Source organism: Anguilla anguilla, chromosome 3, assembly GCF_013347855.1.
Source record: "Anguilla anguilla isolate fAngAng1 chromosome 3, fAngAng1.pri, whole genome shotgun sequence".
Taxonomy (NCBI): Eukaryota; Metazoa; Chordata; class Actinopteri; order Anguilliformes; family Anguillidae; genus Anguilla; species Anguilla anguilla.
In genome coordinates, this window is record NC_049203.1 from 69,454,901 (window position 1) to 69,471,178 (window position 16,278).

Here is a 16,278-nt window from a genome sequence, read left to right on the forward strand (position 1 = left end):
CAAACTTGGAGGGAATGCATCTCCATGTTGTCTCTTTCTTGTCCCTTCCTTCATTTCTAAGTGTACTAATTTGGACAATATATAAATGTATGCATTCGATAAACAATACAATACAATAATACAGATCTGTTAAAGAACTGTGCAAACAAATACAATCCTTGATGCAGGAGCCTCTTTGGTTTCTGCAGTAGAATAACATTCAATTAACAAGAGATTGATACCAGGAACACCCAAGTGAGTTGCCATCTAGTCCCCCAATTACCTCCAATTTAACAAGCTGATAAATGGGGGGAAACAGGATTGTTGTTGTTGCACACACACCTCCTCAACAATTTGATAGTTCGGTGCTTATACCGCTAAAAACAGACCTGTCTACCCCTCTACTCTGAACTATGCAAGAGACAGAAAGCAAAGATGTATCCTCGCTGCTCGTGAGCACTAGTTTTATCTGCTTATATCATCTTAAAATCTCACACTGCAATACTGCCCACATCTTGTAACGCTGTACATGCAATGTCTACAAAACATATATCTGTACTAGAGTTGTAGGTGTAGTACGTTGGCGCCAGCCGCGCGCTTGAGGAGGGACACGAGGGGTTAATTTTCTTTTAAAAGCCGCTCTCAGGATCCAGCTGTGAATGCCGACCCGCCCATTTCCAAACTGAGCCGCAGCACAGGGACCGCATCCTACATTGACATTTACGAGGGCCAATGAGACCCCGAAAGCGCGTTTTTTTCACGCGGCCAGTCCAATGGAAACGGACCTAAGGCGGACCTTAAGAATCAAACTTGGTTGAATGGCAGTACAAAGACCACCAAAATCAGAGAGGGTGATGCGTAATCGATAACAGTGCATATGCTCCTTTACGGCACCGCAGGGATTTCGCGCTGCAAGCATCTGGTAACGTTGAGCCTTCTCTTTCAGCGTTCGCTGTGCGCTAAGGAATTCGTCGTCGTCGCCGGGAGAAAAAAATGAAACGTTCATGCGCTGCGCTGACGCGGGCGATTCGTGCTGCATGATCCGACATGGTTGAAACCCTCAACCGCCTGAAAAAAAGATGCGGGTGGGCAGTCGTAGCATTGTGACAGTTCGCTGATCCCCCGCCGCGGTGTTCTCACGATGCCGCCTCACTGAACTCCATCGAATTCGTCGTTTGCTTTTGGTCGTGTTCAGCTCCGAGTTCCCCGCCTCGGGTTCAGTGATTGCGCGTGCGGGTCGTGATGGTTTCGGAGATGTGAGGCAACTATGTAACCACCTACAAGGCTCAGAAAAGACGCGCAGGTGCGCGGCGCCGTGCACTGAAGCAAAGACTCCTTGCAGCGCGCGCCATCGATTCATTCCATGCTTTATCCAGTTTTTTTCCCAGCGTTGACTTCGCAGACACGCACCCAACAAGGCATGAAGAAGCGTTCGGAGGAAAATGACAGACCTGAGGTCAATGGGCCGTTCCTGTGGATTCAACTTGGAAGGTTTACAAAGGACGAAGTGCTTGCTCCATTCACGAGAGATGCTATAAACGAATCTTAATTTTAAGTTCACGTTACTGTAATAATAGCGTGGAACCAATTCTTTCGGGAAATTAGTACGCTTCAGTGATGGTTTATACGAGTCCTTGGAGTATACCCCAGGTGATAACTTTTTCGGTTTCATTATTTAAAAGTGGTCTTACTAGCAGTGGTAGTATTTCGTCAATGACCGCTTCACAGTTTCCAGTGTAACGGACCTACAGTTTATATTGGATGTAATGTATTTCAACTGAAGCCGCGGTAACCGTACACAGACGGAGTCGGTCATTCCCGACTTTACTGAATGGATTTAAAAGAACCATGAGTTTTGAACATAAAATACAAGAGATCCTAATTTTTACTGACACGTGGCTTATGAAACATTTAAAAATGCATTCACTGAAACGTAAACAAAGAAAAACAAAGAAAATGATTTGATGGTTATTTATTTCTAAACAAACCGCAATCAATCGCTTAGAATATATATAACTGAATTTGGTGTTGGGATTATGCGTTGCGCTTTCATAACATTTCTAAAACAGCCAAAAACAGCATCAAAAAACTTTTAAACAAACACGAAAATAATAAATACAGCGTTTCGCTTTCGTTTTGAGATTGTAGTTATATAAGCGTAAGAGAACGTCAAACATTTTATTAATGGTAGCCTGTCTTTCTAAAATAACAGTTTTGTGTTTTTATTAGTTTCCATTAGAGGTCTGCTTTTTGTTGCAAGTCTGTTTGCACTGAAGTAAGGAGCATGTCAAGATCCAATAGCGTAAGTCCACCCGGCGTCGGTGCTCCTGGACCGAGGGGAGGGACCGAGCATAGATCTGCTTGGGGCGAGTCCGAGTCCGTTGCCAACGGATGCCCATACTCGGCCAGATCGTCGAGCAAAAAACTCGCGCGCTCGAACAGCAGATGGAGGGACGACGAAGATTTCGACCGACCGCCGGGAAGAGCCACCACAACAACGGTCAGTCGGGTCAGTTTCAGGTCCAAGTCGGCGTGGCAAGACTATGGGGAGGAGAGCCGAAATAACAACAGGTCGTCCCCAAAGCACGCGGACGGGGAAGTGCGACCAAAGTCTGTGGAGTTAGGTCTGGAGGACAGACGAGGGAAGTCCAAACCTGACGAGGAGCTCGTGCCAGAAGTTCACTTCTCCATGGTTGCCTGCTGCAGCAGCGTGATGCAGATTTTCAGGTCCAAGAAGTTCCAGTCGGAGAAGTTGGAAAGGTTGTACCAGCGCTACTTTTTTCGGCTCAACCAGAGCAGCCTGACGATGCTCATGGCAGTGCTAGTGCTCGTCTGCGCGGTCATGCTAGGATTCCACTGCGCGGGAGGGAGCTACAGCAAATCGTACGTGGGGGTCTTCTCGGTGGCTATTCTGCTTATCCTCGTCCTGATGATTTTATGTAACAGGAATGGGTTCCACCAGGACCATATGTGGATCGTCTGCTATGTGGTCATATTGGTCGTGCTGGTGGTTCAGGTGATCGGGGTGTTCCTCGTGAAGCCCAGAAGTGCCTCGGAGGGGATATGGTGGACCGTGTTTTTCATCCACATCGTCTACATACTGCTGCCCGTGCGCATGAGAGCCGCCGTCATCACTGGAGTTATACTGTCCGCCGTACATGTGGCAATCTCGTGGAAGCTGAACGAATTGGACATCTATTTATGGAAGCAGGTAAGTCATGATCATTCCTGTGGCCTGACTCTACATAAACTATTAAACAGTTTATTATTAGATTGCTGTTGAACCGATTTCATTAGCTAGCTACACATGTTCTTCTGACAAAACACATTAAAGAACTCTGGCATATTTTTTTTCATACAACATGTAAGTTCACAGACTTTATAGTTTGTTTTATTAAGTTATTAACATTGCTGTTGATTCAACATCTTGTTTCTAAATTGTTTCTAAATGACAAATGCTGTAAAATACGGCGCAGAACACAAGTAACGGTTCATTAGATTTTTACAGAATATTTGACATTCAAACATTACACTTGAACACGTTTTATTACAGTAGTTTTTCCATACAGCAGTGTGGAATACGTAGGATGCACAATGTGTACATTTTCTTACAGCTATTTGAAGTTGGACGAAAAAGTTTTTCGGCTTTTCTTTACTTTTCGTGGGTCAGATACGAGCGTTAGTACAAGCGCTAATGGCCTGAAGCAATTTCATAGCTTTATAGACGTGCATAAATGTAGAAATGCAGTATAAAAGAACATTCGGTTAGAATTATATGTGCTGTGTAAATCTTTACTCGACACTTAAATCCAAGTATCCGTAGTATATTTTTATGTGATGCTTATGGTTTAAATGTATTATTTGCTGGTGAAATCCCCGTTTCCTAAAATAGGATTTGGAAGAAAAAGAATCGAATTGAAATTGCTTAAGTTGCGGACAAATTACATTTGATGGCACGAGACAACAAAGGCGTTCAAATGCAGTTATTTATTTGGCACAGTCACTGGAAAAGATTCCCCTTTCAATGGTATTTTCTGCTTGAAAAATAGGCATTTTTGTGTTCAGTATTTCCGTGCTGGAAGACCTGTTGACTGACATAGATGTAAGCCGGGAGATGCTGCCGCTTGTTGCTACGGAAACGCTGGCCCATTCGTCCGTCATTCTCCGCTCCATTTTCTTGAAGGTTTGCGCGAGCGGAAAGCAATTAGGAATTGGGGAAATTACTGCTTTCGACTACAACTTACTACAAACTCTGAACCCTGCTGATCATTTTGAATAGTGGGGAAAATAGACCTAATATTTTGATGACATGTTGAAGTGCAAGCCGGCGTAGGCTACTTGTTGTCATGTTATTATTAGACGTAATTGCAAAATGGGCAGCAACAAGGTGAAATGTGGCATTTTATTAATTAAAACTTTATATAAGAATGTTTTTTGACTGGGGGGGAGTGTGTGGCTTTTATTCCTCTCAGCTGGGGTGTTGCTTCCATCGCGAGGGCGTTGAATGTCGCTTATTAAAAGTTTAAATTGCATTCCTGGCACAGGGCTGCCTGGATGATACAGGATCAGTTGGTCTGAGTCATTTTGCAGATTAATGACCCAGCACAATGGGAGTATGCCAACATGGATGGGCAGACCGCACACAGATGGCTGGATCTCATTCAAGAAGCTATTTTGAAGAAGTTTTTTTGACGAAGTATTGCAATAAAAGTGATAGAATTTTTCTTTTCTTTTTTTTAAAACCGCGAGCAGTTTTTTTTTGGTGCAGAATATAGCCGAGGTCTGTTGACATGTAGTTTAAATTTCAGGGCAGTTGTTTAGAAACAAGGGCATGAACAACTTGGACCCGATGTGAAGAAACGGACTCGAGCTCGTTGAATGTGCGGCTCGATAGTGTGGAGGTTTTATACGCCTTTTTATCACGCGGCTGAACGCTGTTGTGATTTGTGTGTCATTGAGAAGACCGACAGTCCCGCGTGCTCTCTGATTCCTTTGAAGCACCTGTTCGCTCTATGCTGCGGCTAAAAGGCTGCGGTGTGAGTGTAAATGATGGAATAAGCAGCGGCTTTATGTTCAGGCTCGGGCATCATTAGGAGAGCCGGCGTGGAGAAGCCCCCCCCCCCCCCATCATTTGGTGGGGATGCTTTCCACACAGGTGTGTGCTTCACCTGAACCTTTTTGTGTTCAGTCTAAGGACTCTGTTGCATTCCCTTATCAAAATGGAATATTCATACCTTAGTATCAGCCCCCATCCCCCCTCCAAAAAAAGTTGTTAAAATAGTTTCTTTACTGAATATATGAAATGAATATGAAATATGAAAGAATATATTCTTCAAGGCTGCACTTTAATGTTAAGAAGAGTTTCATTGTGGTTAGATGGAATGCCCCCTTTTGTCTTATTTTTATGAAGATCCACACATTCAGCAGTGAAATCTCTTTCTGCAGATCTTTTTCAGGAATGTTTATTGGGGATTGTCCAGTTTGTGCACACAATGCAGGTCCACGTCCATGACCAATGTTTTCATTCCTATAACCATAACCGAAATAATCCTGTATCCCAGTCATGGAAAACGGGTATAAGACATGGCATATTCCTATATTAGATGAAATATTTGGGTCATGTGGACACGTTACTTAGAATGTACTCCTACCCAGCAACATACATTCATCAGTATGTTCTATTTTTTACAGGTCAGAAGCCACTTGTTAGCCAGCCATCTTGGCAAGTCTTAAAAGCTTGTTTTTCGAGCTGATTCCCAGTTATGAATCTGGCACGAATATTTATGTAATTTCTGGAAAGAGGGCGGCACCGCCACAGAGATGTCTTTTATAAACATTTCTGAGAAAGATGACGGCGATGTTCACAATAACCTATTCTTCAGAAGTTATTTTAAAAATAAAACAACACCACCGCAATATAATGCAGAAGTGAGCATCTCTCTCGAACCATAGAGTTGGCATGAAATTTTATGCATGTCCTTAACAGGGCTTATGGGATACATGGAGGACCACGTACAGTATAACTGGAACATTAACAGCCATCATTTCACAGTGCATGTCCGTGGCCCGGATAAGGGACGTTATCTGGAACACTGTGTGTGTGTGTGTGTGTGTGTCTGTGCAGTGTGTGTCTGTCAGTGTGTGGATGTGACTGCATAGAGCTCTGGGACACTGTGTGTGTGTCTGTCAGTGTGTGGATGTGACTGCTTTCATGCAGAGCTCAGTGCTTCACTCCTGTGGCCAATAAACACACACGGGGAGCATGATGTCATGAGTGATTAACCCCTGGTGTCTATCAACAGCAGTCCACCATATGTTCTGGGAACACACACACACACACGCACGCACACACACGCGCACACACACACATACACACACACACACACACATACACACACACACACGCACGCATACACACACACGCACACACACGCACACACACACATACACACACACACACGCACATACACACACACACATGCACACACACTGACATACACACACGCACAAACACACACACACACACACGCACACACACACACACACACATACATGCACACACACTCTCACACACACACACACACACGCACACACTGACATACACACACGCACGAACACACAAACACACGCACGCAGACACACACACACTCTCACACACACACACATACACACACACGCACGCACACACACATACACACGCACATACGCACACACACACACACACGCATGTACGCACACACACACACATACACGCGCGCACACACACACACGGACACACACACACACACATGCATAGAGACATAGAGACACACACATACACACTCAGACACACGCACACACGCATGGAGACATGGAGACAGAGACACAGACACACACACACACACAGACTTGCAGGAACAGACACACACACGGACACACAAACACGCAACACGCATAGAAACATAGAGACACACACACACACACACACACACACACACAGCCCGGAGGCTTTCGCTGGAAAGGGATGTTGCTTTGTTTTGTCACGGTGGGCTCTGGCTGAAATGCTAACGGCTAACAGATGTCCGCGGAGACTGAGGACTCAGAAAACCACAAACTCCGGGAAGAGAGGCCGAATTTGCACGCCTCTGGGGCAGGAACTTCACGGTACCATGGCAAACGTATAATCCCCCCCATCCTCCCAACCCCCCCTCCAACCCCCCTGACATGACACGCTATAGCATTGCATTGTACCTGTCTCGGCTGACTTCTTCGACGGTAATTGTGTTTGCTGAGTTCCCTGCCTGTCCGATCAGCAGGCGTGCAGCCGGGCAGAGCCTTCCCCCAGTGCGTTTCTCAGAAAGAGAGCGTCTGTAATACACCCTGTTCCGCTGAGACTTCTAAGGGCTTGTGTTATTATTGTTTAACGAAGAAAACGCGTGCATGTATGCGCACACGTGCACATGATGTACGCACATACACATGAACACGCATGTGCACACATACACTCACACACACGCACGCACGGACAGAAACATGTGGCCGATCTGGGATCGTACAACTTCAGCGTCGGCTAAACGGAGCGCTGATTCTGGATCTCGTGTGATTCCCCAGGTCCTCTGTGACGTGAGTCACGGTGTTGTTGTTTAACCGTCGGATGTCGCAGTTAAATTTCCTTTCAGACGTTAAAGTCGGCCCAGGTGTGCCGCTGTGACTGAACAGGTGAGCAGAAAGGCCTGCTCCGTGAGGAGGTAGAAGGACAGGGAGCAGGTTTTGCAGTATTTCGGCCTTCGTGTGAAAACGCTGCGATGGATCCCGGCGAGTTTGTTTGTCGTGCTGAGACGAGGGGCCTCCTGGGTGTTGCGTTTCTCGTAGGAACGCGGCCGTTCTCAGGAACAGTGTGGGAATATTCTATAGTGTTTATTTCTTTTTCTTTGTGGCGCGGCTGTTTCAGTATCACACGATCGTCCTCCTCTGTTTGCGCTGGTCCGAGTGAGACTCCGTAAGAGAGCAGCTTGTGTGTTCAGGCGAGATTCAGAGCGACGGTTATGCTCGAAACACTCCTATGGTAACCTTGAGCCGCTCGGAGGGGGCGGGACTACACATGGTGTTTGATTGACATGCAGTGCTGCCCCCTCAAATGGCAGTCTGGAGAAAACCCGAAATCCCAGGGAAGCCGGTTTCCTTTAAATGGTCCTCAAACCGGGGAAACAAAACCAAACAAACATTTGGTTTCATGACAGACTGCGCACCTTTCTGTCTGGGAAATGAAAACGGACTGACCTTGAGAGAGAGTCGGCTGACCTTGAGAGAGTGTCGTCTGACCTTGAGAGAGAGTCGGCTGACCTTGAGAGAGAGTCGGCTGACCTTGAGAGAGTGTCGGCTGACCTTGAGAGAGTGTCGGCTGACCTTGAGAGGGTGTCGTCTGACTTTGAGAGAGAGTCGGCTGACCTTGAGAGAGAGTCGGCTGACCTTGAGAGAGAGTCGTCTGACCTTGAGAGAGAGTCGGCTGACCTTGAGAGAGTGTCGGCTGACCTTGAGAGAGTGTTGGAATCGCGTGCGGAGAGACTGAGGCGTGCTGAGAGGTTTCCATCATCTTTGATTGACGGTGGCTTTCCTCCTCTCCACCCTCTCTGCCCCCCCCCCCCCCCCCGACATGAGCTGCCCCTCGCTTATATCCGCTGGGACTAGCCCATCGCACGGTCTCGGAGACAGTGACGAGCTGCGCTACTCGTCTGGGGGACAGAAAGCTGCAGCGTGTGCCCTCCAGGTCACCTTGCCCCCCCTCACCCCCCCCCGGCTGTTCCTGCGCCAACCCCTGGGGGAGCGAGCAATAAGGGGGTGGGGGGGGGGGGGTATGTCCCCAGTGGTCTGCTGTACAAATGTTTTTTTTTCCCCAGGAGCACACATGCTCCTAAATTGAAAAATTTAGCTGCACACTAGTGCACCCCAAGTCGTAGATATGCGGCTAAAATGATTTTTTCCCAGTTAAGGCGTGGATCAACTTTCAGGAGCAAATGCTCCTGAAGCGGGAGCTCTGCTGAGCCCGGCGCACAAGCCCTGGATCGCGGGTACAGTAGCAGCAGCAGCCTCAGTAAAAATACTGAAAGCCTGTTAATGTCACAGTGAACAGGCCAAACTGTGTTTCTCCAGGATAGAAGTGCGGGGCCATATTTCAGTGAATTCCCAAATGGGACACTTGATTGTTGCTGTGTTGGTTGTTTTGTTTTTTTGGGGAGGTCGGGGGGGGGGGGGGGTAGTGGTACAGTATGATGAATGTGCAGCATGCTTTTCTCGGCAGGGACAGGTAGTGAGCACACCCCTCCCCTGCTCCCCAGCCCGCACCTGCTCCGTTCCTGCTGAGGTCCTGTGGGGGGTGGGGGGGTGGGGGTGGGGTGGCGGTTGGGGGGGGGGGGGCGGGGGCGCAAGACGAGGTCCTGCTGCCGTTATTGCTTTCTCACTCTTCTCTGGTTTTTTTGTTTTCGGTTAAACGGCCGGGCGCTGCTCTTCAAACAACGTGAAGATCTGTCGCCAAGGAAACGGCGCCATAAATACCGGGCGGATTCCTGGGTCTCGCCGTCGGCTCGGCCGCTAATGGCCTCCGCGATTCACGTCTGATCGCCGTGCCGGTGTTCACCGGAGCGGAAGGGTTTTACGGCCCGTTTACGGTCTGTTTGCGGTGGGAGAAGCGTCCGAGCCGCTAGCGCAGTTAGCGTGCCGGCCCTCGGTGCTGCCGTCCGTAGCGCTGTGTCGTTCGCGAACGATTCGTTCCTTTTGAACGAATCTTTGTGGTGAACGAAAGGAACTGACTCGCCTCCCGTGAAAGGATTTTAGGGGACTGAGTCAAAGGATTCGTGTCCCTGAGAGGAACTGGAACGCCCCCCCACTGGTTGTCAGGCTCAGGTTGTCGGATGCCGCCTCTGTCTCTGGAAGGCTCCACCCACCTGTCACTCACCCGTGACTCGGGTCTGAGGACACGCACACGCGTGTGCGCGTCGCGCTCTACGCGCCTGGGCGTGCGGGGACGTAGCGGCGCGTTGTCGAGTACCGTCAGCGCTTCCTGTCCCAGGGGCTGCTGGGATACTCGGAGGAGGAGCGCCTGCAGTTCAGTCTTTCAGCGCGTCTCCTGTGCCCCCCCTTCCCCCCCCGCAGCCCCACCCCTCGCCCCCCCGGGGCCGCGCGGCGCGATGTGTGATTAATTAGGGGAGGAAGCCGTTTGGCGGAGGCGGCGGCGCTGATTCCCCATTGGTCGGGGCGAGGAGGGGCCGGGGAGACGCGCCCTGGCGCCGCGCCAGCGCTAACGAGGTTAGCGGCGGTAATCGAATTGTCCCGCGCCGCGGCGCGCTAACGTGCAGCCTGGCCGGCCGGGATCGAAAAACAGATGCCCCCCCTCACCCCTCCCCCAAACCCCCTACAGACCTGCTATTAATTTGCCGGCCAGCATTTCGCCTGTGGGATTCGGGCCCCTAGGAGGCTCCGCGGGACTCCCGGAGGGCCGGGGGAATACGTGCGATCTGGAGCGCCCTGCTCTCGCCCCGCCCGCGTGGGGGGGGGGGGGGGGGGGGGGGGGGGGAGAGAGAGAGAGAGAGAGAGAGAGAGAGAGAGAGAGAGAGAGAGAGAGAGAGAGAGAGAGAGAGAGAGAGAGAGAGAGAGAGAGAGAGAGAGAGAGAGAGAGAGAGAGAGAGAGAGAGAGAGAGAGAGAGAGAGAGAGAGAGAGAGAGAGAGAGAGAGAGAGAGAGAGAGAGAGAGAGAGAGAGAGAGAGAGAGAGAGGCCGGTTTGAACTCGCACGCAGCTCACGAAGGAAGTCCATATCTCCAAAAGCCCCCCGGGGCCCCCCAATCCCCTCTACCCACCCCCCCCTCGCATACATTACCGTGGGTTTGTTTGTATTATCTATAGCCTTGTACGCTGGATTGGAACCCAGGCTCAGGCTTGGGGGGGGGGGGGGGGGGGGGGGCCTCTCTGCTCGTGGAGGATGCTTCCATGGAACAGTGATGATGTCCTTTCCGCTGCATCCTCCGTCAGCCTCTTCCTGGTGCTTCTCGTATCTAAGCAACACGGTCTTCTGGTAAACACTAATCGAGGGTTCCCTGGGAGAAGACCCGAGTTCGGATGGAGATAATAAGGATGTGACCACTAACGCCCCCCCCCCACCCTTTTCTGCTTCCGCTGCACCCCCCCCCCCCCCCCCCATTTACTGTATCTCTCCTGCAGTGAATACAGAACCGGGGGGGGGCTGCTTGGGGGGGGGGGGGGGGGGCAGTGCGTGTGGGTGGGGAGGCGCGTCTCTGACGGTAATGTCGCTGTCTGGAACTCGTCACAGATGTTTCCATTGAAGGCGACAGCTTGTGAGAGTGATGCACTGCGACGTTTTTAATAAGGGAGGGGGGGTGGCCCGGGGGGGTGGCCCGCCCATGACCTCCCCCACCCCCTGAGGGCCTATGCGTTACGTTCCAGGGTCCCCCCCCCCGCTTTCTGAGGCCTTTTGGGGTGGGGGGGGCAAAGGCCACAGAGAGGTACTTCGTGCTGTGCCAGGAGAGAACTCGTGCTGTGGTGTGCCACTGCCTGCAAGGACAGAAATCTGTGCTTCATTCCACTCGGCTTCATTCCGCTCGTTGCCAAACCTGATCCAGTTTGAGTTTTACATACCAGCCATTTTCTCTTTACCTGACCTTATTCCCATATTTTTCCTGTTTCTCCCAGTTCGGTATGCCCAATGGCTTTCCCGTTCCTGGTTCGTTGGGCATGCATGCATGCAGGTGCCAACCACCGTCTTCTCTCTACCAGGTATCAGACGTGTCCGTTCTGAACGTAGAAAGCCCAAAGGGAAGTGGCCGTATAACCTGAACAACCCCGCTGTAGGGACTGCTTACTGCTTGTACAGATCATCCAGTAATTACAGATTGTCCAGTACTTGCCCTGATTTAAAATGGATGCAGCATCACTTAATTACCTTGATCAAATGCACTGCAAAGAGGCACTAATTACCTCATAGCCCATTTAGAATATTCTGTTTGAATGTGTGCGTATATCTGGCAGATTTCATGGAGTAAAATAGTGTTCAAACTGACGGGGCTGAGCCAGCTTAGGCCTGTGGATGAAACAAAATTAACGTCACCGTTTAATATTAAAAATACATTTAGCAAATCACTGCAAATGATAATTATAGGTAACTTGTTGCTGATATTTAAAATGAAGAACTCAAATAGAGCTTATGGTAAACAAAACTTCAACTAGATATTAATGCTTGAATCGGAAAGCATTCTGATCTGGTTACAAATTTTTTCACTGTAGTTTATAGTGCTTGACACTGTACCGTGACAATTTTACAGTCAACGTTTTTCTAAAAATACAGTGCAATAAAATATTTATTGAATAAAGAGAACAAGCAATTAATATTCAGCTGTTTACCACAGGCGAGCACGTGAAAAATGGCTAATTAGGAGGGCGGGGGGGGGGCAGGTGGGGGAACCAGCATGCATGCGTATCCCTGCTCTTGTTAATCCTGGTGAGATGACAGCATGCTGGTTTCTTACGCTCTGCTAGTTCGTAGTGAGAGCTGAACAGTACCCCTTTCACACACAAAACCCAGGGTTGACACGGGATGTTGAACACAGGTCGAACCCGCTTTTGACCCGTTCACACCACACCACCTCCAATCCCAACTCACCCCCTGTCCTCCCACCCCCCCTGGCCCCCCCCCCCTCCCTCAAATCAATCAACAGTAGCCTCGGTTACCCCTCCCTTTCCTCTCTGACGCAACCCCCCCAGCCTCTGTGCGCTCATTGGGGTATAAGCAGCACAGGTCTGGGCTCGATAAGCCTTTACACTGGGGGGGGGGGGTTACCCTAGCGTAAGGACACGAGAGAGAGGCCAATGCAGAGTCTCCTTCTCTCCACATCCTGTGGGAGTGACAGGGAGCTGTCCTGGCCTGATTGCGCGCATGCTGTGCCGTGGATGGATTTTGACTTTGATTATTTAATTTATTGATTTATTTGACAGACGCTGTAATCCAGAGTTGGTTACAGAGCCTTCATGCCAGGATATAGTAAGTGCGTTGGACAGGAGGAACCGGAATAACAACAGAATAGTGATGTAGAAGCGTCTGCCTGGTGAATGAGCGGCGAGCTGGTGTATCAGCGCACGGTAACTGTAGCTCTGAAGTGTGAAACCTATCGCACAGACACGGCCATCACGGCATTACAGGGAGGCAAAAAAACAGTCATAAAACAGTTTGTACAAGAGGCACTGCAGGGGTAATGTCATTTTGTCTGAACAAATTTTGCAATTCAAACATAATTTGAAAGTCAAAATAATTCCTGTGTTTCCATTTGTTCTAGTGGATTGCGTTGTGTAAAATTATAGTGTAAACTAGCATCAGAAAGTGTACATTTATAGTGTAAATTAACATCAGAAAGTGTAAATCTTTAGTGTAAATTAGCATCAGAAAGTGTATTGTCATTAAATTGTGTAAGCACACAGCTGCATATTTAAATTTGTGCCCTTTCAAACCTTTTCGCTTGTTGACCGTGTGCCTTACCCTTCTCATTCATGTGATGTCATCACCACAGAACATTTCCTCCTCTGGTAGAATAAATCACACAAAGGTACTTGCACTGAAACCACTTTTAAAAAAACAGAAAAAATACAGTGGAGTTTGCTAACAAATACGGTGAAAGTGCAAAAAGCTAAATGCTTCGGAGTTAATCAAAATGCATTCTAACACCAAAATACTGAAAGGAGAAAGACACTGGCAATAAAAAAGGGGGGGGGGTATTTAAGGCATAATTTCCAATGAATTATAATATTTAGGATTAGCAAAAAATTTAGACTATGGTATCTACGATTTTTTAAGTGGTGCTGGTAAGCATATTTCTCGGGTGTGATTCATGTGTTCTGACATTTAGCACGAGTGTCTTGTTTATTTCACGTGCGTTGGTGACATTGTCTGCGTCGCCGATGCCATTGTGCACTTTTCTGCCTTTCGCTGCTGAAGCAGTTATTATTATGGAAATGCTCTTGTGCCTGAAAACCTCATTATGCCTCAAGCTGAGCGCACACGGATACATTTTAGCCCGTAAGTGAGACACAAAAGCCGACGTTCCCGTATCTTCGCGGGCGAGAGTAATTTGTAATTGATAATACTGCAACCTTTTTAACGCCACTGAGGAACACAGTTGTGTCATGCTGAATTTTTTATTATTATTATTATTATTATTATTATTTTTATTTATTTATTTTTTCTGAAGTGTCATTGATCAAATATCATTGAAGTGATTCTATTGTATACATACACAGAACCTGACCGGGCTCTCAGGCACAGGTGGGCAGTTCCGGGCCTGGGGGGCCGGTGTGTATAGCCGCGTTTCCACCAAAATTACCCGGAACTTTCAGTCCCAGGAACTACTTTACCAGGAACTAAAAGGTTCCTTCAGCCAATGGTTGTCTGCGTTTCCACCGGGGTCTAAAGTACCGCAAATTAGCCCACTGACGTTGTCGTCGGTCCATCTGTCATATGATTTCTTCTGTAACCCCATACTACCACCGAAGTAGCCTACATTATTTTCTAATAACCGGGACAGCCCGGAGGGGTTTATTCCACTTATATACAACGGGTTACCAACAATGACTATATATGGTTACTTTTGTATTTATTGATTTTCATATATCCTCTCAAACACATTCATTAACAGCAGAAAACATGCACACGTTGTAAACAATTTGCTGTTTTATTACTTTCTCGTCGTCAATTCCATATAGGCTAATCGCAAAATGACAAGAATAGAACGAAAACTCGGACTTGCGTGAAAATGTAAATGAGTAGTGGTACAGCCACCGTTTGCTTTCCTTCGAAGTTACTGCTAGCCGAGCAGCGAAGTGTTCCCTCCAGATGCGAACCATGCACCATAAATGAGTCCATAGTCTTCCTGGTCTTTTCGTGGAATTGAAAAATGGCAGTAAAATTGAGTAAAATTACGGCAGTCTGAAAAAGCTAAAGGGAAGATTACTAGAATTAACCTGTTATTTTACCCGGATAAAAAGTGCGGAAGGTGATTTCCAGTTTGCTTGTACTGTATCACCAATGTTAATTATGCAGAACTACCGCATACCTCACATAACTGTATCAAACGTCTTGAGTCAATTACAACGGGCTAACAAAGAAAATCCGGAAGAAAATATTCAGCAACCGAATTAATCCGTTTGAATGTTTTGGTAGCCTACGTAATATGCTGTCGCAGCACGAATGCTTAGCATTTTATAAAACGAATACTAAAGCAAGAAAAGAACAGAAGAGCACACGTTATAATTCCAAGATGTTGACAGGCTATAACCAAAAGTAGGCTACTGCGCCGCATAACATACAAGTTTGATTTGAAGTTATTATGAAAATAAATAGGTTTGCCGCTGCATATTTTCAAACATGGTGGGTAATGGCGGAAAATAAATACAACACAAATGCTACGAGTACTCGACCAATCAGAAATGTTCAGCGCTGCAAGCTCCACCCAAAAGGTTCCTGTACTTTCGGAAAGTACTACCCCCCGAGCAGGAACGTTTTGGGGGGTAAAACAAAGCCCCCAGAACTAAATTTAGACCCTAGTTCCTGCGGTGGAAACGCACTGAGTTCCTCAAAAGGTTCCTAGTTCCGGGGTATAGTTCCTGCGGTGGAAACGCGGCTTATGTTGGGTTTCTGTTTCCACCAGTCACCCTGGCTAAACGAGCTAACTGGCTGTGCACACCAACACTGGCTCACTCGTAGACTACAGTGTGTGCATTGCATTGCAGTGCATTACAGTAGAGCGTTTCACAGAGGCACGTAAGAACAGTCTTCAGCTGTCATTCATGCGCTTATATCCATGTAGCTAAAGATGTCAGACGGTGTAAATGTTAGGGCTGGTTTAAATAATAAAGGCCAGAAGTTGGCAGGAAACCCAGAACCCGATACGGCCCTCTTAGCCTGGCCTCTTCTCTAAGGTCTGCTCTATCAGAGTTTATACGGTGCCCAACGATAGGCCTGTTAACCCAACACACTGTCGGTAAGGCTTCCTTACCTCCCAGTGTGGTCCCACAGCTGAGACCATTTCAGGCTGATAGTGCCCCCTCCCGAAGCGCTCGGACCCCCCCCCCCCCCCCCCCCCCCACAGTGCAGGATGACAGTCGTGATTGCGTAATGCGGAGTGGAACATTTGACAGATTGGGCGGCAGTGCTGTGTCATGTGTACGGAGCTGAACTTTTGTAACCTCGGTCTGGCTCTAGTTGAATATCCATCCCTTTATTTATTGGTGATGTGGAGAGAGAGAAAAAAAAAAGTTAAACTGGA

The 16,278-nt window shown here is 48.1% G+C and overlaps 1 protein-coding gene across 1 annotated transcript in view; it reads left to right on the top strand.

Moving 5' to 3' along the window:
* The first annotated feature begins 777 nt into the window (after positions 1-777).
* adcy5 (adenylate cyclase 5) overlaps positions 778-16,278 on the top strand; it is a 92,698-nt gene continuing 77,197 nt past the window's right edge. Inside the window, exon 1 of the mRNA XM_035409462.1 lies at positions 778-3,190. Coding sequence (XP_035265353.1) covers positions 2,264-3,190 — 927 coding nt within the window. The 5' untranslated portion in view covers positions 778-2,263. The remainder of the gene's footprint in view (positions 3,191-16,278) is intronic.